Source organism: Cottoperca gobio, chromosome 21 (assembly GCF_900634415.1).
Source record: "Cottoperca gobio chromosome 21, fCotGob3.1, whole genome shotgun sequence".
NCBI lineage: Eukaryota > Metazoa > Chordata > Actinopteri > Perciformes > Bovichtidae > Cottoperca > Cottoperca gobio.
In genome coordinates, this window is record NC_041375.1 from 5,254,492 (window position 1) to 5,280,427 (window position 25,936).

Here is a 25,936-nt window from a genome sequence, read left to right on the forward strand (position 1 = left end):
GACCATTGTAGCTCAAATCAAACCCCTTTCAAACAAATCTACAAACATTTAGCAATGCTTTTTCTGCAAAGGGTGTAGCTGGTTTGTCCTTGTTCAGGAGGCGACCACACCGCTATCCCCGAGGGATCTGTAAACACAGATCTTCAAAGACTGGACGGAGACACACCACAGTCGCAGGTGTGTGTGTGTGAGTGTGTGTGTGTGTGAGGGTGAAGGTTATCAAAGCTCTGTTCTTCACTGCTGAGCTCATACAGCTGCTATGCTGCAAATCTCAATGAAGGTTAAAACACAACCACACAAGCAGCATGGCTTTAGTATCATGCATTGATGCTCTTCAGTTGTGAAAACATTGTGTTACTACAGTATATACAAATAATATTTCAACTGGAGAATCTTTTCTTTAGCTCAGACTTAGAAAATGAATCACCAGAATGATTTTCTCTCACTTGCCTCTCAAGGCTTCCGTAGCCCAGAGTTTTGAACCTCATCACCATTACTGTTGTGTCTGCCGTAATAAGTGGAGCGGAATGATGAAGATGACCCTTGGTTTTCTGTGGATGATGGACAGTGACTGTCTCCCAGTCTAATATCATTATCCTTAGCTACTAAAACTGGCCGTACGATGACTTTCCACTGAGCCCTGACAGGCGACAGAGTGACTGAAAGAAACATTTGTGCTGATTTTGAAGATTCAAACTTCACTATCTGACAAACTGCACATGCACACATCTGTGTCACACATAATGTGACAGCAAGTTTCAATAGATCGAACACTGTCCCCACATTGGCAGCTCCACAGCAGTTAATGCATTAAGGGCGCCCCCTGTTGGGCAAATGTAGGCATCCTTCTTGACAAATCTTTCAGCTGTGTTTTCATATGTTGCTATTCGTTGCTGTTTCTTTGTACAGCATTCCAATATTTTCTATATACAGACTCTTTCAATGCTGTGCATACATGTAGTTTAAAAATAAAATGATAACGTTATTTCTTGAAGTTTAAAGTTTATTCTTGACCTTGCAAAAAACAGTTGAAAAGGTCTATTTAATAATAATAATAATAATAAAACATTTTTTATAAGTGCACTTTTTATTTGAATAAACAAAACTCAAAGTGCTTCAAGGTAAAATGAAATAAAGTATCAAATTACATGATTTTCATCTGCAAAGGAAGATTAGAACATCTACTGTTATTAATAATACAATTATTAATCATCTACAAGCATATTCAACAACTATTCCATGACAACAGGGCTAGTGATGACCATGTGATATGATTAAATGTTCAGAAGAGCAAATACATAGATGTTGTGAGATTGTCTTTTTTCAAAGTCAATTATCATCTCTGCTATGAGACAAGGCAATCATCATTATATTAATTAATATTAAGTAAGCACTGCAGTTGATATGGTCAAATTTCTCTCTAATGCTTTTTATACTTTAAGAGCAAAGATGAGGACTGTACGCACAGAACTGTATCTATCAACATCAGCACATCGGTTGTTAACCCGACTCAGACTGTAATGAGTATGGGTGTGACACTGGACGACCAACAGCCCGCTCCTGCAGACACACTCTGTACAACATTAGGAGAATACGTCCCCGACTGACCCAGAAGGCGACGCAAGTTCTTGTCCAGGCTCTTATCATCTCACGCCTTGACTACTGCCAGTCCCTCCTCTACAGCTCATCCAGAATGCAGCAGCCCGACTGGTCTTCAACCTCCCCAAGCTCTCCCACACTACACCGCTTCTCCGCTCCCTTTACTGGCTACCAGTGGGGGCTCGAATCTGCTTCAAGACTCTGGTGCTGGTCTACCTGTGCTGTGAATGGATCAGCCTCTTCCTACATCCAGACCATGGTCAAACCATACACCCCAGCTCGCTCACTTCGCTCTGCATCGGCCCATCGGCTCGCCGCTCCCTCACTGCGAGTGAGACCCAGATTCCCCTCAAACAAAACTCGCCTGTTTGCTATCCTGGCTCCAAAATGGTGGAAGGACCTCCCCATTGATGTCAGGTCAGGTCTTCACACCTGCAGACTCACCTGTTTCGACTGCACCTCGGTGAATGAGAAAAAAACAAACAAAAACAAACAGTTCTTTTTTATGTTACACTTACATTAGTTTGCCTTATTTGAAGCTAATGCACTTGCAGTATTCTTGCTGTTCGGAGTTCGTTTCCTCGTGATTGTTTGCACTTATTGTAAGTTGCAAGCGTCAGCTAAATGAAATGTAATGTATCTCATACTGTATACTTCTAGCTGCTCCTAACTCTGTAGCTTCTGTTACAGCCACCAAGGGGCAGCAGAGTCTGTTGTTTCCAATGGAATAACTTTATCTATCCACTACATCTGCTGCTCACTTCCAGTGTAATGTCCAAAGTGTTGAGCACAAACCCCAAACTTGGATTGTATTATCTATATTTCTCTGGCTTCTTGTTCTATTTACACATTAATTTGCCGTGTTTTTGGAAGCTGCAGTTTGAATCAATGGAAACAGCTGTTTCAACCAAACAAAGTCAGACTAATACCCACACAGTGAATAAAAACAAAAACAAACAGAAGTTCTGTTTTGTCAGGTTGAAGCAAACAAATGACAGAGATCACAGAATGAGCTCCATGGGAACTCTCACTCAGGATTCACTCTGCTCTTCTGCTGCGATGTGTCGGAGAATCTCCCATGTTAGGAAAGCCTGAGCAGCTGGATGAAGGTGGGGCTTTACCCACAGAAACCCAACACTGGCAGAGATTTCAGTTGGGAAAATGTGTGGGCTGAATGATGACACCCCTGTGTAAGTCCAATGATGGATAATGATGACTGAGTGTCAATAATTACTAACATTAATACCGCAGCGAGCACACAGAGATACACAACAGAGTATTAGAGAGAGTGTGTCGGCACATGAAACTTATTTTTCAGCTGTTTAGAAGACAGGTTTAGTCACGTACGGTCATCAGCTGTTTACAGTCACTTTTGTGGAACAGCTGAGTACCTCTAATAAGGCTGGCTGTCTAAATACAGTTCTCCATGATCTGAAAGCTGGTGTGCCACTATACACACTGTACCAGACAAGATGTAAGGAAATACTGTGCAGGCTGAAAAACAAACAGGGCTCACACTAACTCACTGTCTCCATGGCAACATTATACTGTACTACTACTTGTTTACATCACTCAAAGCATGATGGGAACCCTAGTGGGAACATCTTGAAATATATTCATCCCATTAAAAAAAGAACAAAAACAAAAACAACATGAGCGACCATGAATATTGACTCTTTACACTATCAGTACAAAGGCTCAGAATGTCCCGTCAACATGGTGACATATCCCTGAAACACAGATGCTCTCCTCTAGTCACTCCGATACAGATCTTTTCCTGTGTTCTGAAAATCTGTCAAAATGAAAGCAAAAAATCCAAATGATTTCAAATTGTATAAATGTTTTTAAACATGTATAGTTCCACTGACATACACAATGAGTCACCAGTAGTCCAATTTATCCAGAAAACAATATTATTTAGTGTGCCTATGTATCTAAGACATGTACTGTAGTGACAATGCTGTGTACAAAAAATGACCAATATAAAAGTTTTCAGTTAGCTATAAAACACTCACACACTGAAGTTTACAACCTGTAAATGGGTATTGATTATTTTAAATGCAAGAACATAGTAAACCCACGTAAGCCTGTGGGGAGATCATGCGCCCGGTCGTGTGTGTGCGTACGTGCATGCGTGTATCTGTCTGTCCACGGCTAATCTTGCACACTCTTTGACCCATCAGAACAATATTTTTTTGTGCTTAATTATGATTGTGTGCTTAAAGACCTCTCGTGGTTGGGGTGATTCACTTTTTTTTTTTAAATAATACTTTATTGTATTGTTTCATACCCTTATTATTTGTCAGAGAGGTAGTAACATAGGTTACACAGGGGTGACGTGCTGTGTATGTTAGGACACTATGTGTACATGTGTTGGTGCTCACGTGTTTGTGCATGACAGGGAGGGAAAAAGGAAAAGTAGAGGGATGGAGAGAGTGAGAGTGAGAGTGAGGGAGGAGGAAGAGGAAATTCTCCAGCCCTGCCCTCTGATTGTGTTCAGTGTTGCAAGGGGTCCAGCCCAGCCCTGTGGGAGTATACGCTCATTCCAAGGGACTAAGGGAAGGAAATCACCCAGTCACACACACCCCCAACCTCCATCACTTCTCCCCCTCCTCCCTCCCGCCAATGTTGTACAGCATACCACAGACCCAGAGTCAGATAGCAACCAGCGTTCCACACTCCTCATCATCTCCTCAGTTTGACCCCCCCTCCCTGCTGTCCTCTCATTTGCCTAATGATTGATGTGAACAGTTGTTGCACCCTCACTCTATTATTCAATGTTCGCTAACATCTTCTCTCTTCTTTCTGGCATCTCCTCTCTCCTCCTCTTCTGTCCCTCTTCATCACTGCTCTGCTCCCCCCCACCTTCTCCTCCTTCCCTCCAGCAGGAACATTTCTGCTCTGTTTATTCTCCAAAGCTCCAACTTCCTAACAAGGTAAAGCCTAACCCGAGTTCTCTGGGCTCAGCGCTTTCACACCCAATATGGAAGTCCTGCTTCTTCCCATGTGGCCCAGGAGTGTTGTTTACTGGGGACTCACGTGCTGGGACATTGTCCTGGTAACAGACACATGGCTTTTATGCTTATCAAGCAACAAGTATTTTGGAATGTCACATCTAAGAGAGCATTCCTTGTGACTTATGTCACATCTAGTACGTCAAAAATACTTTGTGCAGGACTCTGTGTACTTTCACTCTCGTGTCCTATTTCTACAACAACAAGTTATATACGGTTGGAAAATACTCCGCATATGGGACAACCCCGTCAGGACTTCACATGAAGGGCAAAGACAGCTTCTAAAAACCCTGTAACTCCAGTTTCAACCCTGTCTCCTAAAAATGACGTTCCCATACAACTCAACTGCATTCTCAATTAAAAAGGGAAAACATTTTCTCCCGGATTACAGTCGCAGTTTTAAACACGTTTTAAATTGAAACAAAATAACCATGTTTGTTATGTTATTGAAGTTATGGACGTAAATAAAAAAGAATAATAACGGGGACTTTTGGTTTCACACAGGACATGAACTCAGGTCTCCTGGGTGAACGTCGTGTTTGTTTGACTCCCCAAACTCCTCCGTAGGCGGACTTTGCCAGACATTTTTGAAATATTATATATACATATATTACTATTGTCAAAGCAGTTTCGTGTGGGAATGTTATTTTTAAGGAGAGCAGGCTGACAGTTTGGCAATTTCTACAGTTTCATCTCAAGTGGAAGTAGTGCCAAAGCAATTAGTCCATTGACAATTTTGATAATTACTAATTGTTCAAGTATTCAGTATAACTAAACAATCTATGGGCTCTTGATGCTCGTGATCACCATCTTTTTACTATGTTGTGACATTTTATAGATGATGAATCAGCTATTTGAATAATCCAAAAACACGACAACATATAGAAATGTAAGATATAAATCTGCAGCCGTGATAGGAAGGTTGTATGCTCCCTTGTGGGTTCAGGAAATGCTCTGGAGCCTTTGGATAATCAACAGTTGATCAGAAATGTGAAACGCTAATCTCATTCAGAGTATGTTGTTTCAAGCAGAGTATAATTTAATGTGTTTCGTTATGTTTGCCAAAGTCTGGGCTCAGGCTGTGCCCTGTGACACACTACAGGGTGTGAGTAATGTTGTATGGCAGAGCTCTATTCTGTTTGACCCTGGGAACTTGAGTACTTTTGGAAGACTTGGAAACGTGTATCCCGGTAGGCCTTCATGGTGCCACCCACATTTGAAAGCCTCTAATTAAGAAGTCAAACTGACTTTCAAATGTTACCCCCCAAGTGCAAATATAGTCCTGCGTGTGCTTAAAAAAGAAACTAACTGTAGCATGATGTAATTACACATTTGGTTCTGAAAAGGAAGCTTCTCATTGTTCATACTTTCAGTTTGTCCTCACTCCTTGTCTACCAGATTATTGAAGGACAAGATCATGACAAACTCAAGTCTATAAATAGTTGTTGATAATGATTTAGCTAACGTAATAAACTCATCAGGTACGTCTCATGTCCGGGAGCCTCAACTCTGCACTCAACACAGGTTAACATATTACACTGCTGTTTGTTGCCCTGGCGACAGTCGTGTCCGGAGGCATTATGTTTTTGGGTTGTCCATCCTTCCCATTGTCGTGAACGCGATATCTTAGGAACGTCATAAGGGATTGTTTATTTTATTTGGCACAAACGTCCACTTGGACTCAAGGATGAACTGAATTTAGTGGTCAAAGGTCAACGGAAACCTCTCATCCATCCCACTCGTGCCTGAGCTATCTCAGAAACGTCTACTTGGACTGTTTAGATTTTGTCTAAATAATTAATATGTAAATTATATTATTACAACACTAACACAAACGTCTAATAGGATAAAATGATGAAGTGATGACACTTTGTGTCCAATAGGTCAAAGGTCAACCTCACTGTGACATCATTCGGCATGAACACTTCTCTGGCCATTATTCACACACCACAACTCAGGAACACAAGATTGTGATCATATTGCCCACCTTGAAACTGTGCTGATCATATAGATCTTTTGCACTGCCAGGTTAAAGATGTATGTGAAACATCCATGTTTTAGGAGGTTGTGCACTCCTTTTATTGACACATGTTGCACCAAGCAGCCAGTCAAGTTAGTCCAAATATAAGTGCCAAAATCTCTTGTACAAAACTTTGACGTCGTCTGTGTATTTGTTCTCAGCTCAGCCGCTCTATAACGTTTCCTCCCTGCGTTTATGAAGGATAAGCATTTTTTCTGCCCAAATTGAAACATTTTCAAGGATATATTTTCTTCGGGAAAATTTGTGTCTAATTGCGACTTTCTATTGACTTTGTAAATAATTGTGCCTTGAAAGGATGGATTTTCATAATACACATAGAGAATGTGATTATAAGAACAAAGAACTTTGAGAAATATTTTGAGTGATTAAGAGATATACATCAGAGAGAAGCACACTGTATAGCTGAGGCAACAAAGATAACAGGGAGTACAGGGTTCAGGAACAGACGACATAACGCAGTATAACACAGACACCACCTCCACTCCCACACAATGTGAGGACTGGCCACCTCCCAAATTCATATCAATGACTTAACTAATCACAATAGATATTACACTTGCTTTGAAAAATGTGGCTGGAGACAGGAAGAATAACTCATTACATAAGGTGTATGGTGTTCCAGTAAAAGCATACAGTCTTCTCCTTTATTTGGAAAGCTTACGCCTCGGCACACCGAGCTGTGTTTTCATTCTCTGTCCTTCGAGGGGCTCTAACAATTTATGAGCCGCTGGTCCAGGTGCTCTCCCCCATTGACCCTTATTTGTAGACTCAGTGGGAGTCCGGAGAGAGGTCTCGAGCAGAAGGGAAGCTGCAAAAACTGTGTTGAAATTAAACAGTAGAAAAGCGTCTTTTATCTTGTTTGATTGTGCGCTAGATTCTTTCTTTCAACTCCGTCTCCCACATAACACGGCCTTCTGTGAATACACTGACAATTTTTCAATAATAGATCTCATAACTACTTGTATGTGACATGGGTCAGTCATAGTGGTGAACACACAGACAATTCTTTACAGACTCTCAAGTTCGCCTCAGTTCCTCGACACTTTATAGTCCTTTAGCTTATTGTTTTGGTTTTACGGAACACAACTTTACTGTTGTAAGTGTTGTTTCCAGCCAAGCAAGCAGATGTTTTGTGCTAAAACGCTTTGATTAACTCAATGCATACTACCTGCTCGGCACCAATCAGAAGACTTGTTTGGCGTTCCCATCAGCCTCAGCTGTAGCATAGTTAGCAAATGTTAGCATGCTAACAAGCTAAACTAAGAAATAGATGACTCATCAGCTTGTTAACATGTTTTATTGTGAGCATGACTCTTTAAGAATCAGTGAAACTGTACTTTAAGAATGAGAATTTTCTTTTTTCCTAACAAGTATCCTGCAAAATCAGTGTCAGAATCTTTTCCAACTGCAGACCTGTAGAGAAATAAAACACATTACGTCATGTGATCTTTTATCATAATTTAGGATTCTTCTGGACTACAATGTGCTGTGCTTTAACTGAGGGACGTAATGGTCTCTTTATTAAGTGCTGTTGACTTTTGTCCATATTGTGTCGAAAAGCATCTCTCTGGAACATCTGTGCTCTGCTCTGCTCTGGTGGACCAAAAGAGGTGAAGCTTGTTATTCATCAGAGTCACGTTATCGTTGATTCTACTATTATAAGTTGTGTTAGATGCAAAGGTACTCTGCTGATCACAATCTTAAAGTTAACATAGACGCCAGATCTTTTCAAGTGTATCCGAGTCTTTGAGAATAACACATTAAGCTCTTGATAGTGAGTCAGTGTGCAACAAACACAAAGCTAACATCGGGCAGTATTAGCCTTCTAACAGCAGATGATATTTGACTTTGACCACAGAAAAAACACTTTGTGGAATTTGAATGGACTTCTTGCTTTTTCATACCTCCTTGACAACTACTCAATGTCATGATTCATGCCGGACCACAGTGTTTGGATTCGTCCACAATGTTTGGGAGATTTTTATGAGCTGTGAAGTTAATTTTCATTTTCTCCTTTTCTGTTTTTTCTAGTGTGCCGCATAGCCTGCCACAAGAAATGTGAAGTCAAGGTAAGAGTTAAACCATTTAAAAAAATAAACACCCAAAGACACAAAAAAGATACAAATAAGTTGTGTTTCAAAAGTATTTGCAGATGTTCCTATGGTTTTATGCATCAGATTTGCATAGCTTTTCCACTTGGAAAAGAACAGGAGAACCTAAACCATCTGAACTTTCCCTTTAAAATCCATTTGAGCTTATATTATTTTTAGGTGGAGTCAGCTACTCCTGTGTGTGTGAGAGTGTATATACATACAGATGTTGAGGTAGGAGGAGTTTGGGGAGTTGATGTTCTGCAAAAAATCTTGAGAATGTCTAAACAAGTGCTCTTTGTACCAGAATGTGTTTATGTTGGATAGACTCTTGCGTCTACACCCCGCGTCTAAAAATAAAAGACCTCTGGATGGAGCCGTCGCTTGATTCATCTTGTTTTGGAAAGACAAAGAGCACGTAGAAGAAAGTGGGAGGGAAAAGAGATGAAGCTGAAGTTGGTGCAGGGCTGTTAAAGAGGGAAGGTCGTGTGTTTTGTGTCAAAGTACGACTACCAGGAGAGGTTTACGGGAGGATTTGCACACATGAACAAGTGAACACACACGCACATACACAGTACATATGCACACCTATGTATATACGTTCTGTTCATCTGGTATCCATTATTGAAATGGGTGCTGCTTGCCAGCTTTGCCCAATCCCTCTTTTACTCACAGGAAATGCCAGGGGTGCAGGGCAGACAGGCCATGCTCAGTATGAGGTGGGGGTTCAGCCATGCAGGACAGGCCTGGAGTAGAACACAATTGTGAAATGTAGTGAGTGATAGAAATGATAAGCCCAGCCCACGCCACATTTCTCATTTTGTCTTTTGGATTGCAAAATTGCAGCTTTAACCAGCCAGTAGATTTAGAAGATTTAATGAATGGGTTTACCAAAATAAAAACATATTTTCCCACTAACCTTTAGTGGTATCCAGGCAGGCAGAGTTTTATTTTTATTTGCGTATAAGTGTTATAAGAAAATAAAACTTTTGCCTTTTCCCCCAAAAGAGGATGAAAGACAATTTGTTTGTAGTGTAAAACATTTTCACAATTCAAAAGTGACGTCCCCCATGACTCTGAATAGTGCACAGAAGATGGTTACAGTGTTCATGTTAGGGCTGAACCGAACAGTTCGAAGCTTCATGCATAACGTTTACATTCTAAATCAACCTTTGAATACTGCTCATCCTTTCTTTATTTTGTTGCATGTCTATTCATACTGGTTAAAACAGTATTTTTACGCAGATTAAGCTACACTAATATTAATAGTGTAATATTATTTGTAGCATTAGATTCCAGTGGTGGCTGTGTCGGATTCTCTCTGACACGTGTGATCCAAAGCGTTGTGAAGTCCAAAAGTCAACATTAATTGAAAAAAGCAGCAATCAAACAGCATTAGAAATGACATGTAAAGAGCCACACTAACAAAAGGGTGATGACCTCATAAAATAAGACGACAGACATCCAAAGCCTCAAACCTCAACAGCTTTGAATGTAATTTGTACAGTGAAAGCGGTTCACTATTTGGGTACACGTTGTGGGTAACTTATTTATGCTCAATGTCTCCATTATGACTGTAACTGTGTGTATAGGTGTTATTGAGGATGAATATGAAGCCAAGTCTTATTTCCTCTGTGTTTACAACAACCCACAATGTTCTGTGTCTCAAATGTGATGTATGAAAGCATACGCCACATACTTGTTGATAACATTTGAATTTCAGGAAGTGGCAGGTCAGAGAGGAGACTTTAGAACATACTCCCAGTGTCTATATATACAAAACTGGAACTTTCCATCTCCAAAGAAATCACAGCAGCATTTCCTTTTCTAAACATTTCTACTGAAAATGTCATAGCTTTGGCAGGAAGCAATTTGCTAACAAGCCTGAGATGAAAAACAAGGGAGTGACCACGACAGGGTCGAGCTTGATCATTATCAGTCAGGCCTGCAAGACCGTCGGGTACATTTTTATGAATTATTTATTTTAAGATAAAGCTCCTTACTATGTACTGTCAGTCATATATGACCTTCCATGTTAGGAATCTAAGCTCCTGATAATAACTCTGAGCTGGGACAGTTATCCCAAGTACACACTACAGTTATAAATCTCTGTCTCCAGATAAGACTAATATGTGGCCCATATTTAACCTGGCAACTGCAAACAAATGGTCAGACCTGTGTGTGTGTGTGTGTGTGTGTGTGTGTGTGTGTGTGTGTGTGTGTGTGTGTGTGTGTGTGTGTGTGTGTGTGTGTGTGTGTGTGTCCCACCCTTATGTGTTTTTGCTCTCAACTGGATGTGAAAAAAGCTTTAAATCTTGTCAGTAAGATTTCACTCCTGGGTGATGACAGGAGAGAGCCAGAGCGCATTAGTTCACCCTGGAAGTTGAGACAGGAGGGATTTCAAGGTACATTTTCCCAAATCCTTTTACATTTGTGCTGAATACCCTACCTGTCATTTCTTTCACAAACTTGACTTCTTTATAAAAAGCACAGTGGCAGGAGGTATTTCCCACTGTGCTGCTGTGAGATCATCAATGAAAGGTAAAACCTTTGAATACACCGGAGCTCTGGGTCTGCTCACGCTAATTTCTAAGACATACAGTGTAATAGCAGCTGAAGTTGAAGCATGCAGTAGGAGGACAGCAGTAGATCCGGTACAAGTTAACTGTCCTATACTGTATTCTTGTCCACAATGCAGTCGTAGCTATAGAATAAAGGGAAGATATTGTGTTCGGTCGTGTGTTTGCGTGTGTATATCGTCTGTCCGCAGCTCATCTCACACACTACTGGACCCATCAGCCTAACATTTGTTTGTGCTCATTAATGACTGAATAATCAAGGACCAATTTTTCAAACATATTTTATTGACAGTTTTATAGCATCACTAACTCCCAGTGGCGGGCCGTGTATTTGACACCTAGGCCTTCAGTGATGTCCTACACAGTCCTACCTGAATTATTCCACCTCTTAATACCATCATTATGACGCCATGGCTCTATAAACTATACATTTAGACAGAAACGCAGTATAACCGGGCGTTGCATCACCTTAACATAGTCAAGTACAACAGAGTTATATTAATATTTCCAAAACATTTAGTTGTAAATAGCATTCCCTGCAATACAATGTGCAGTGCCTCTCGGAGGCTGTGAGCCGGGGGGATACCGCTCGTAGTTAGTGATTTGAAAGTGGCGGACAAACCCTTTTCCCAGCTGTGATAGGCTCGCTAGCGTCGCGGTTGGCTGTTCTCTTCTCACGATGTCTAGCTTTTCTTGAAAAGTTTGTCTGGAAAATGGTGTTGTAATTAAATCTGCAACCAAATCGATCTCTTCTCCTCCTTCAGCCATTGTGGGTTGAAAAAAACCAGCTTGTAGAAATCTATACAAATTAGCTCGTTCAAAGTTTGCTAGCTCAGAATAGCTCTGCCTCTCAATAGTGCGTATCCAATCAAAAGACGTGGACGTGCTGACGTTATCGTACGCCTGCTAGCTGGCCCCAGTGTCCCCAACTCCGAAATCTGATTGGTTAACGCCACAGTTTTGTCTCTGTTCACTTTAAGCGACAGGCGCCCGCACTGTTGATTCTGAAGGCCTAAGGGCAGATTTCTTGGACCCTGGCAACACATTATGGCTGAAATATGATTGGATAAAAGCTCTAACATAAAGGCCAGCCCTCCAAATCTCCGATCTGAGGCTGGAAGCAGCGCAACCAAGAGGAAAGCTATGAAATGAAGAGAATAGACTATGGGGAATAATTTAATACATATTTGTGGAAAGAATATATCAAAATTAAATTTATATTCTGATGATGTTTAGGCCAGCAGAGAAGGCCTTGCTGGCCCTGACGGCCCGCCACTGCTGACTCCTCACTCCTCTTAACCGGCCGGTCACAAGTGATCAACAACTGCTTCAGTAGCAAAAGGCTAAACACGTTTTGGTCGTCACTCAAAAACTCAAATCTATAGAAAAGTTTGTCATTTTAAACCGGAGCGTCTGAAGATTAATTCCATAGCCGATATGTTGTGATCCACTAGAGTTAAGCACCATTACGAGATGAATAAATCCCCGTTTTTGTTTTCATCACCACCATCTTGCCTGTAATTGAGTGAGATTAAACTATGTTTTGTTTGTGAGGGAGAGGGACACACACCTGGTGGGGATCTGCTGAGACCTTTTCTAGTTTAATCCTGCATTTATTTGAACACTGAGGTGAACCCCACACTCTAATTTCACAGATCGACAACATTCTCTTCCTGTACTTGCAGTTAAAACAAATGTCCCTCTTCAGTCTGACATTCAGTATAAACACTGTAAAAAATAATCTGCTCATCAGTTGTGGTCTGTGGTCTCTGTTGTTTATGGCAGCAACACTCACACTTCTCCTTTTCAACCTCGGGCTCTTCTTGCTCAGTTTTCACTCCCTTTATTGACAGGCTTTTGGCTGACTCCACCCTTAATATGTTACTTTTTATTGATTTAAAGTATAGAGATGCATACATTTGATTATGTTTACAACAGTTGTTGTGGACTTGACAAATGACCCTGTCCTGCACAAACAGGGATTTTAGATCCTGACTGATACTGAACTGTTTATGCTGAAAACAATATATAAGCCTTGTCAAAAGAAACACCGCAAAAGTAAATACAACATGCTTTACGTCTAACTAAATTAGTATCAGTAACATCTACATTATAAACAACAACGTTAAAATAATAACTAAGGGTCAGATATATAAAAATGCAGCCTGTTGAACTTAATAAAAGAACATCAAAAAGTAATATATCACTACAGCAATAATAAACATTAAATAAAGAGGTGTGAGTTGTGTGTAAGCCTGTGCTTGAACCTGAACATTCATGAATAATTGATGTATATGGTTACCAATAACTAACTTATTGTTATTTATACATTCATTCTTCATTTATTGGTCCTTTGGCATGTCCGTACTGGGATTTATTGTTACTTATTAGCCATCACATGCACGGTAATATACGTCTGAAGAACTAGAATGGGCTGAAATATGAGCCCCACTGATGCGGCAGTCCGGCTCTACTGGGTTGGAAACTCTTAAAGTCAGGAATAAGCTGAGGTGCAGAGTACAACCTATTAGATTTCACTGATCCTTCGTTGCCTGTCAAGTGTGTTTTGAGAAGGAAACTACCATGTTCCACCGTTAATGAGGAGGGATGTCTGAGAAAGCAAAGTGGAAGAACATGAACACGCTCTCACTCCGCTAGTTTTTCATTCTCCGCGCTAAAATGATGAAGCATTTGTTTCCATTTTTCCAAGCTCCTGAAATTCTCCGAATGTGTGTTTGGAGAAAGAAATGCCATGTTTCTTTGTGCTGGTTGGCCTTCACTGTGTGTTTTTGTTATTTCAGATTGTTATTTGTGACCCCATGCTTCAGTTAGAGACCTGCTGCCTGCAGCTCGCTGATAGATTTGTCCTCATTTTGCTCATCGTGTTTGCCAAGTGAAAAGCTGTAAATGTATTACTGAATGTGCACCGGTTAGGCTGCTTTGCTCGTTCTGAATCTTTTCATGCTCGATAAATGAGTGATATTGAAATCTTTTAAAAGACAAATGATTATAGATGGATGAAACTATATACCATTGTTTTTAAACAAGCAATCATTCTGGCACTGTGTGCATCTCAGTGGCAACCGTTTCCCGACATTTTTAACATTTCTGAGCGATCATCTGGAGATTGAAAGTCCTTGGAGCGGCTACGAATAAAGCATCTATCTCTCAGTCTATATTGCCTCCAAGTCTTTGACACATCCAGACACATGCATCCACACATGTGAGGTGAGTTTTGGAGCTGGCCTTCACCTGTTGAACACAGCTTGGATTTATAACTGTGGAAGGTTATAGTAGCTGTCTGGTCACCAGGAGCTTCATCAGTCTTTTAAGAGACCATACTTCAACAGTAACAACTGTCCAAAAACCTTACGGTATTTTAATTTATAATAATCTAAAACAGAAAGAAGCAGCACGTCCTCAGATTTGATAAACTGGAACCCGACAATGTTTGACATTTGTACCTTCTAGCTCAGCTAGCAGCGTGGCTCTGAAGATGGCAAGTTCAGTCTGTTGGTCCACCACTTTGTTCCGGTCTGAAATATCTTTACAATTAATAGATGGATTGCCATCACATTTCTGATCCACATGTTTATTCCCCAGAGGATAAATTCTAATGACTTAAGTGATGCTCTGACTTTTCCTTAAGTGTCCCCATGAGGTTCAAATTTGTGGTTTTGAGTGAATTGTCTCAACAATTATTGCCATGAAATTGGCTACAAACATTCTCATTCCTCTCAGGATGAATTGTAGTGGCTCACTTTAGTGAACATCACACGGACCACATTTATTATTATAACTTTATTATGGATTATGACCAAATACTTGCTTAACAAGAAACATTTCCATCAGCCAGAGCTTTCCTTTGTTTAGTGCAAATTGGCATTTACCAAAGATGGTGAACTTGATAAACACTTTCCCTGCTTCACATCAATGACTTCAACAATGAACTGCTCGATTGTTGTTGAATACATTTCTGTCGATCAATAATGGATTCCTTAATTAACTATTTCCGCAGCAATGCTACTAGGACTTTAAGCTTTTGTTTAACTTTAGCTAGTTTTAAGATTAACTGTGACCCTTGGACAAACATGAAAGTCTTCTTTGTCCTCACGCTCCATTCTGTCTCACATAACCTCTCTCTTCAGCAGCAGCTGTCAAGATCATTTGGCATGATTCACCTCATCTTCTGTTCCAGTGACTTCCTTTAGATACCACACGTTGCTGCAGGGTTGATGTATCACACTGGCATTCATTGGAAGCGTTGGACGCTGTGTCACTGTGTAACTTAGTACTGTAGCGTTGGCACAGGCACAAGGGATTTCAGGTTTCTGCTGAATTGAGTACTGTGAATACTTGCTGTTAGAGGCTCATTTCTATTTAATGTCCATGCAACTCCTCTCAGACTAAATTCAATTCCTGTCTATTTCTCAGACCTTTGTAAGAATTGATGATATGTGCTTTACTTAAACTCTCAATAAAGCTTGCACTATTTAATATGATTTTGAAGGCATCGTCAAAGTGCAATCATGTAACAGCCCCCGCTTAATAAAACTAAATGTGTTTTAGCGCTCAAACATCTTGATGCTTACCACAAAGTCATATGCATTTGCTATCACAGATATTTAGATACCAGAGGCTTTTAAATGAAAGACGCAACACATTGTTCTTTGACTATACGTACAAGAGGCATTACTTAACCCCAAGTGAAGTTTCAAAGATGTCGGTGTGGTATTGAATCTTAGTAACAACATTAAGAACTTCCTTCCTTTTCCATGCGGTGCAGGATAGTGAGGAATGGGAGTTAGAGTAAGAGGGGGAGCAGTACAGGGTGGGGTGAACTCCCGTTAAGGAAAAACATGTGAAAGTCTTATCGCTGTGACTGACTGAGGTTAGGAACGAGTGAGGGCAAACATGAAATGGACAGGGTGGCGTCATAATCAAAATATTCCCTTGGGTCTCTGCCATGGCGTCTGTATGTACTGCGTCTTCAAGTAAGTAGCTCTGAGGCTAATTGAATTAGCAGTCACAGGACAACACATGCTCGCTGTTCTGCCCTACTCCTTAGGACAGCAACCGTTTGGAACACAACAACACAAGCACGGGATACATCATACGGATACATCATATGGTCTCTAATTTGAGAAATTATGTTTCTGATTTTAGTTGCAACAAAATGTTCAATTAGTTTCAAATTATGAGGATGAGTCTAAATATATGCAGTCATATTTAGAGATGTATTGAAAAGTTGAAGTCCTGGAGAACAATAACTAAGCTGCATTCATTTATATTTGTGGCCACTTAGGAGCAGCAAAACAAGCTGTAAAAGCATCATTGACAAACACCTTATAGAATTCTTACACCTTACATGTTAGCCTTACACCTAAAATGTTCCCACCAGCCAGCCCAACAACCGACGATTGCAGATATATTCACGCGTCATGTGTTTATCTTAATTGCTTTGTTAACTCATCATAAAACTCGCCAAAACCGACTTGATTGGTCTCTCCAATGTTAATAATATCAACCCTGCTTTGCTCAAAATAAACCCCTAATTTACAGAGTAAGATGTGAAATTAACATGGTGTTTTTTCATGTTTTTTTCCATCCTACTGGGTTAGCTCGCTGAAGGAGAATCTGTCGCTGATTAATCTTTAGTCTTGCATAGCCGTCCTGTCTCCACACTTTCGGGCTGTGCCAGCTGCCCCTCACTTGTACTTTCCGAGCAAGACAGTTAATGTACAGCGATGTACATGTGCCAATCGTTGATAGCTGATATATTAGACCAATCACCCAACCCTATTAGCTAACAGTTGCTTATTTGAATATCCAGCAGACAAACATTGGAGTCATGATTCTGCCCATCCCATTGGTGGGGGACAGTGATCTGCTCGGCTCTGCTGTTGGTGAGAGCAGCGAGACCGAACCAAGCAGTGAAATTGGTGATAATTCTCCGTGGGTTTGTTGAACGGGACACCTTTCACAATACACATACTAACTTAATCCATTGTCAACAAACACATTCTGTGCAGCTTTAACTTTTACCTTATAAACAAAAGATGCTGTTGCTGTTGTCGCCTTTACAGCTCACTCACAAGCTTACGATTGTGGCTGCGAGAAGCAAAACAGAGGCTTCTGTCAGCTTCATGAAAAACAAAAACAATATTCTATCAGCGCTCCCCTTTCTAGTCCCTGAGTAAATGGCTTACACAACGGGGAGTGGCTTATGGCCATGCATTTAGTTACTGCATGGTAGCGACATGTGCATAGATACAGCAGAAAAAAACAAACAGGAACGCCCAACTTTCAACATGATGGAGTAATCAAGAGTTGCTGGAAAGAATGTCAACAATGGGCCAAGTACATGCAGGAGACAGCGGTGGAAGGAATAAGTGAGAGGAATGACTTCGTAGAGCATGCAGTTGTATAAATTACTGGATTTAATTGCCCTACAAACCTTGTTTTTAAACCTGTATTATTCCTAAGGAACAGTTGCTGAGCATGCGCCCTCTTTTCCGGTATCACAAATCTTCCCTGACCAGGAACAGCTGTGAGAAATGACTCGACACCTCCTCATTACATGCTGAAGGAGCTGTGAGACTTTTTTTGTTCAAGTTCCCCACCCATATATCGCCAGTCTGTCTTTTGATTCAACGTGACAACTTTTCCATCCCATTCCCGCTTCCACTCCGCTCCTGCTGCCTAATCATGACCATCCAGGAGAAAAATCCATGTTAAATCTGTTCTGTATACGCTGCATGGGCGTTGGTGAAACGTTCCACTGGTCGCTGGGGGACAGTGATCTGCTCGGCTCTGCTGTTGCCTGGGAAAGCCTGAGTCAGACTCATGAAACAGGACTTCATCCAGACGGGCCTCTTTCTCTGTGTCCCTGTCTTATTCTCCTTCTGTCCTTCATTAACTGTTCCTCTGTATGTCACTTTTTCTCAAGACTATTGTACCTGTTTCTTCTTCCTTCCTTGTCTCTTTCATTCACCCAACTGCAAAATCTTCATAGTTTTTTTACATTTGAAAAGTCAAATTGACAAACTGTGATAGCACAACGATAGCTTTCAAGAAGGATTCATGCTGATGTTGTGGATCTGTCAACGATTTAGAGGTTTAACTTACTTGAAATTATGTCTATCTTAAGCTAATACGTAGAATCCTTGGCCTACAGATTACAGACAGCAGTCACAGGATGATGAAGGTAATAGCAGCCAGGACATAGACCAGACTATAGACCCTGATCTCCTTGGGACTAAGATAAACATGGTAGCCTCAAATACAGACGGATAACTTTCCCATGCTTTACAATCCCTAACATACAGAGACGTAACTGTTGGTATGCATAATTACATTGCAGTGAGTGTGGAAACACAAAGCACTAAGTACAGTAACTCATTCCCATATGGACAAACACAGACACCAACAAAACAAGGGGAATTCCCACTTCCCACAGTTCAGCCTGGTCCCTACAATAAAGGTGTGCATGTCACAAAAACAAGCATGCTGTTTTGTTACCATAAACCATATGTCTCCTCTGTGGCAGCCCTCGCTTCCTTCCTGGCCCTTGTCATTAATAGCGAATATAATAACGCTTACTGAGACCACATCTGGTGAAGACGGCTTCAGCTATAGGTGTTGCTTTTAGAAGTATCTTCCGTGTAATTACTTCCAAGCAACATCAAAGACAGTAGCCATCCTTTCCATGTTGAGGCGTGGTTCTTAATGTGCTACAAATTTGTACCAAACATTCTTCAGTATAGTCCCTTTGTCTGCTACTGGAGGAAACCAATTAAAATGCCACAGCGCTTACTGTACTTACTGTACTGCCTGACTCTCATCATGATTCCAGGTAACATGAAAGCCAGTCTTCCAAAGCTAATCAACATTTCTATTTTAACAATGGATGAAATCTAGAATGGTATAAACGTTGCTATATTGTTGACGGAAAATTGTCCGACATAGCAACTGTAACTGGAGGCTTGAGGGGTTGTATCTAAATACATAGATTACATTCCAAGTCACAGAGCACCTTTTTGATTCTAACACAGGTCACATTATTTTGAAATATATTTTTTGGGATGTGTTAAGAAGCAACATATCCTCGTACAATGGTTCGTATGATATGTCACACATTTTTCATGCATTCTCCAGCAACACGAGTGATTAGTGCCAAGCCCCTGCAGTGCAGAACCTGTTTAGGCAACATAACTACTTTTAGGAAAAGGTTGTGGTTTGGGTTAAAATAACATTCTTGTTACGTAAACGTACGCAAGTACCGTGAGTTAAGTACTGTTTTACGTAACAAAAGTACGTTAAAATATGTCATGTTGACTTTAGTGGACAGCGGCCTCTTAGATGACGTGTTTGTTTGACCCATCGATCCACCCCAACCTCCTCTTTTGACTTTTTCGCTCTTTATACTACGTCACCTGACTTCCTTAGAGGCACGTCCTGCCTCACGATTACGTTGATTGTATACTAAATATAGTGCATTACTTTTCCTGTGTATAAGTAGGAACAGTGAATGAGAACAGCCTGCAAGAGGAGAACGGTTGGTTGTCACAATATGTGGAGGATGCTGGCTAGTGATCAAGTAACAGCAACCAATTTAAAAGGCGTTGTGTCATTTGAGCCAAATTTCTCTTGAGTGCTTGTAAAAGTATTTATCTCTGTATTTTCCAAACTATACAGCTGCAGTTACTGTAAATCATCACGGACTGATTGTCAGCAAGTAGTGAGCCTTATCATGGGATTGAATCAGCTTGGTGTCAGACGTCACATCAGCAACACTAGAGCAGCAGCCTTTATTAACCTTTACCAATTCATTTGTAACTATTACAAAAAGCTTGTCATCAATGTAGTTATTTATATATATTTGTATATTATCTATGTTCAAGCTACAGATGTGGAGTGAATGCAGTTCTGCAGTGGAAGAAAGGGGAGCTTTTTACTTTAGTGGAAGTCAGCAGAAAGGAAGGCCAATTTAATTTTGACAATGTTGTTGCATACATTCCAGGTAATATATAATTAATAAATATATGTCTTCTTTATTAGTCCACAGGGATTCATTAAAAGGACAGTAATCAAATATTGATCAGCAGTCTTCAGCTGGCTTTACTGTATTGTACTGTACTCTATAGTGTTGTGCATGTTTCCAGGTTTTAAAGTTCATGTTCATATCTCATTATATCAGCATAATAAGACGAAGTTGAACTCTTGGAATCAGAGTCACATGATTTGTTGCTGTTGTGAGTTGAAAGACACACTGAGCTGGTGACCGATAAGCATGTATCTCCACACTGCTGTTGACATTGTCTGACTTTGGAGTTGCTGTGAAGTCAATGGATTCATTCATGGTACAGTACTTTCTCTCTCGTTGCAGCTGTAGAGTGTGTGTTTGTGTGTGTGTGTGTGTGTGTGTGTGTGTGTGTGTGTGTGCGTGTGGATGTGGATGTGGATGTGTGTGAGTGTGTAAGAGTGAAAGTCAGAGAGAGAAGGAAAGAGACAGAAAAGGCGGGTGGAGGGGGCAACTCATATTTAACATGTAACTTGAGAAGCTGATAACAAGGAGCGAATGAAGAATAAGCTTGTGAGGAAGGAGTGTGTGCGTGCGTGCGTGCGTGCGTGTGTGTGCGTGTGCGTGTGCGTGTGTGTGTGCGTGTGTGTGTGTGTGTGTGTGTGTAACAGAGGGAGAAAGACAGTGAGACAGAGAAAGAAAAAAGCTTTGCTTTTGTTTCCCGTTGCTCATGTCCCGTTCCCCCTGATCTCCTTGGGAAATGCACTTCAATATTTTTTGTCCTTTCTCTTTATGCTCATGTGTCTCCCCTGTTTGGGAGGAGGGTGAAAATGGACTGAACAAGAGGGAGGAGAAAACCCAGGCAGAAAAAGAGAGGGAAATAGCTATAGCCTGTAGCCAGACTTTGCCTGCTTATTCAGTGCTGAGTGCTGCACTGCGCCGTTTCCAGTTGTGGGATGTTAAGATTTGCCTTTGGCTGCACTTCTCCCCCTCACATAAAGACTCTTTAGACATTTTTATGCTCATTTTCTTGGAGGAGGAGTGAGAGAGGGAGAGACTTGCCAGACCTATTAGCCTGGAGCCTGAAACACACACACACACACACACACACCAACTCTCTCTCTCTCCCTCTCTCTATCTCTCTCTCTCTCTCTCTCTCCCTCCGACACACACACTTGTACACTCCTCCAGCTCCGCGCTGCACCAAGGTAACAGTGAGTGGATTTCGCTTTAGCCATCTGGTCGGAGCGCAGAGGAAACCTCTCTGCTGCACAGAGGGAATAAGGGAAAGGACGATGCAGCACTAAAACACAGAGAGAACCAAAGAGTGAAAGACAGAACGACACACACGCACACTGAGACAGGATGGCCACCGCAGTGTTTCAGGTAAGGAGTATGCAGTTGTAAGAGGGGGAAAAGAGCTGCTGCCTGTCTGGTATCAGAGCGCCTGGCTGTCCCAAGTGTTGTCTGTGCTGTGCTCTGTTTCACAGCAAACCCTCCGCATTATAGATTTGCTTTATTTGGTAGGGAGAAAAGAGAAAGTGCTCTGAGATGTATGTTGTTTTAGGCATGTATGTAACCTGGCATAGGAGTGGTACTAGCGTGGTGTAGGATTTACTGTATGTTCTGTTTTTACATATGCATTCAAACAGTAGATCTACAGTATGGATATGTGTGTCTGAAAAAGTGATTACAATGATTATATGTGTCTGTGTGATCGCACAACACACAAAGCTTCTACAGTAGTATGTCCCCTGTAGCTGTATGGATGACAGGAATGTGTGTAAAGGAGCATGTAAGAGAGATGGATTGGAATTTGTCTTTGTTACATTACTGTAGACGTTGTATGTGTGTATGTTCTGTAAAGCACTGCTTGTTTCTGGAGTGCTTGTGTCTGTGTGTGGTCTCCTTGGCTTACCATGTTTTGTGGTTGGTGGCCCAATGGTCATGGCTGGAATGACAGTGGTGGCGTATGTCTTTTCTTCTCTTCTCAGGACCTATTGAGGGGAACTTTAATGTGTCCGTTCCCCATCCCCGTACTGTACTAACCTAACCCTTTCTGACCCAGAGGTCAAAGCTCAGTTTTGAAAAAGAAACTGCCAACAAGCATTTGTGGTAGAAAGGGTTATTTCATCTGTGGAAAATGTATTATGTTTTTCATGAAAGAGAGTATGTATTAGCCTTCTTCCACTGATTTCAATGTTGGTGTGTGTGCAGCCCATGAACTCAGTCGCAGTGTTTCACAATAGGACCTTGCAAAGGTTGTTGCAGAGAAAACATCGCCCAAAGTATGACAAAACCCGGCAGCTTTTTGGGAATTTTTGGCACGTAGATTGAGTCACGATTGCCTCCAATGTGTAAAAACATAGAACATATTCTAATGGAGATTTGTTAGAAAGCACTGTGTGCTGTTATTTTTCGTGTCAATCCTGTCTGTGTCGGGTGTCTGGGTTCTTAATGGATTCTTATTTGTTTAGGATGGAGTGCTGCCAGCACCACATTAAACTATGTAAGATAAGCCTTGAATTGTTTAGTCCTTCAAATATGGCTCTCATAAATGCATTAATGTACTATAGTTCAATAGAGCTGTTGCAACACAATGGCCGCTTAATGCAAGTCCCATTGGTTGTTGCTGGTATCGTCCCTGTGACACAAGGCCACTGAGTCAAATCTTTCAAAGTTACATGGCTGTTAGCCCTGTACACCTCCAGCTCTCTGTGCATCGTGTATCAAGTACAGGTTGCACAGCAAAATAACCAGTACCCCGATAGTGATGTTGGTTTGTGGTAATTGGATTAAACACAACTTTATTTGGGTCTTAAAACTAGATTTTGAAGCAGGGCCCCTCAACAATGTAGGCCCCAAATGTCAGGTTGCTAAATTAGGACAATTTTTGTGATTTGTCATATTTGAGCCATGGTTAGTATTAAAGCAGTGATTCCTGGCCAGTAGTAAAATAAAACATATATTTGGTCAGTTGTAACTTGAACACAATGTGTTGCAAATGAGAGTGCGTAAAAAGTAGTTAGCGATCGACCAGAGAAGTCTAAACAATGAACTCATGAGAATACAAATAGTTAGCTAACTTAAAGTAATGGATGAATGGTTGAAATAGCTAAACGTCTAGCTTCTGCCACTAGTAGCACAAATGCAAACTTGACTAAACCAAACCTAAACATTGACGGTTTAACTATATGAAAAATAGTGTGAATAGTGGTTAATAATATCCAGTTAATGATACATTCAAATGAACACATAATGAACCTGGCAGGTGGTGTTGATGAAGGGGTAGTTAATCTGATAGGGGGTGTGGGGGTACGTGTTAAAAAAGGTTTGAAACCACTGGATTAGAACACCTTGCTGTAACATGCAATATCTAACATCAGATTGGTTGTCACTTGTGCGATGTGTGACCCACACATTCCTTGGAAGCATTCCTTGTCAAACATGAATGTAACACAGCCATGTCCTGTCCGGACAGCAGCATTACGCAGGACTCCTGGTTGTGTGGGAATGGCGTACAACCACTGGCAGGGAGCCCGTGCCGGACTAGATTTCAGAGAAGACATTTTTCATCATTACCATCTGCCAGGGAAACAGTGCTCCAGTCAACCCCCCGTCCCTCCTCTAGGCAGCTCATGATAGATGCCTAACCACAGACACACACAACTGCACATGCAGCCAGGACGGGCACATAGGAAGGGCTGGGCAGTTTGGGAAGGTGTGTGTTGAGTGACTATTTCTGTGTGTGTGAGTTTCTTGGATTAGGGATAAGGCAGTGGTCTATAGACCATATAAAACCACCAGCATGAATTCTCATGCTTCTCTGCTGACGTAATCCTTCCCTGGAGTATGTGTGTTTCAGTCCTTGCAGACACAGCTAAACCTCTTGCATTACTATGTGTTGTAAAAGAGAGCATTTTGGTTTGTTTTTTATTCTTTTACAGAACACAGTTACATGACTGTGCAAAGAACTTGTGTTTTGATAAATGTTTGTCGTAACTCCTGTTGTAAGACTAGAAGCTTTGTTTTAATTCACATCCCCACGTAAACCACAAGAGGGATTGCCGGACCAGTGTCTAGCCAAAGATTAAATTTGCCGTACCAGTTTTTCCCTCTGTTCCATTGTTCCTTTCCTCTTTTCTCTTCTCCCCATTCGTCTAAATGGATGGATGGATGGATAGATGGATGGATGGATGGATGGATAGATGTATGGATGGATGGATGGATGGATGGATGGATAGATGGATGGATGGATGGATGGATGGATGGATGGATGGATGGATGGATGGATAGATGGATGGATGGATGGATAGATAGATGGATGGATGGATAGATAGATGGATAGATAGATGGATGGATGGATAGATATATGGATGGATGGATAGATGGATGGATGGATGGATAGATGGATGGATGGATAGATAGAAAACTTGGCATTTCAAAGGTACAAAAGGTACATTGAAATATATATATACATAGTGAGACAATGTTTTAACATTCACTCAAGTACAACGATTGCATATACGGCAGAAGCTAAATCAAAAAATGGCTCGATACATATCCCACCTAATGTAATACAAATTATATTAATGTCATTGGAATCTCTTTTATCCTCACAAAATGCTCTGTGTGCGCAGCAATTTATTTATACCCTTTGTCCTCTGGACTAAATTCTGGCACAAACTGTGTACCTGCAATGCATTAGCAACATAAATAATCTATAGCTGTGCCAAAACATCCTGCCTTACAGTTGGGCTTTTAGTATGATTAATAGTATCCAATGAAGGAACAGTAAAAACTTCATGTTGTTCAAGGGCGTCATATAATGTTTCACTTATGATAGTTACTTAGCAGGTCGTCTGGCACATATGAGAAACTGCTATCATAGGCCCAGAGGAAGGCGTTTAAAGAGTGTTTGAAGAAAACATATCCGGAGACTAATGTTGCAGTTAAAATTAACTGTGGACCCCTATAGAATTTACTGCTTTGAGGATGTAACAGCTCAGTACCGTTAAGACACGACAAAAAGCCCACCAACCTCAAATTAAATCACAGCCCATTCATTCACTCCGAACTGATGTGATGTTGTCAGTTTCATTGTTTGGTTTTATTTTGTTCTTTTACTCAAACTGGTATTTCACCACACTAATGCATCAACTCAGACGTTTTGGGTAGAAAGTTGTGATGACTTTGTTGGTTTCCACTCTAAATGAAACCCCTTGCCCACAATCATTGCTTCTCCCCATTTGTCCTTCAGTGATGCCAGCACACAAAGCTTGCTGCAGACCCTCACAGTCTAATACCCCTTAAATAGAGGAACTTCTTATAATACCCCGAAAAAGAGGAACATTATAATGAAACATTTAATGACTGCTAATCTTTTAAATGACGCCATGCAATCAAGCTCAAAGCCTGGTATAATGGCCCTTTCTTAAATAGCATTTTCATAGTAAAGGAATGAAAAAGAAGGGAGGGAAGGTTCCCAGTCTTTGACGAGGCTTTTAAGTTTGATAAGTGGCTTTATATTATTGATCACCAAATGATATTGTTCCCCATTTGCCGTGACAACACCAAGATGGCTGCCTTAT

The 25,936-nt window shown here is 41.0% G+C and overlaps 1 protein-coding gene across 10 annotated transcripts in view; it reads left to right on the forward strand.

The window, feature by feature from the left end:
* The window catches only part of tns1b (tensin 1b), a 179,157-nt gene that overhangs the window by 65,294 nt on the left and 87,927 nt on the right, over window positions 1-25,936 (forward strand). For 9 of the 10 annotated variants that reach the window (XM_029459542.1, XM_029459539.1, XM_029459537.1 and 6 more), the window contains exon 3: window positions 8,686-8,723. In XM_029459542.1, the coding sequence (XP_029315402.1) occupies window positions 8,686-8,723 (38 nt within the window). Of the gene's footprint in view, window positions 1-8,685; window positions 8,724-21,531; window positions 21,732-25,936 lie in introns of those variants that run through there. The other variant, XM_029459546.1, reaches the window with a different exon arrangement.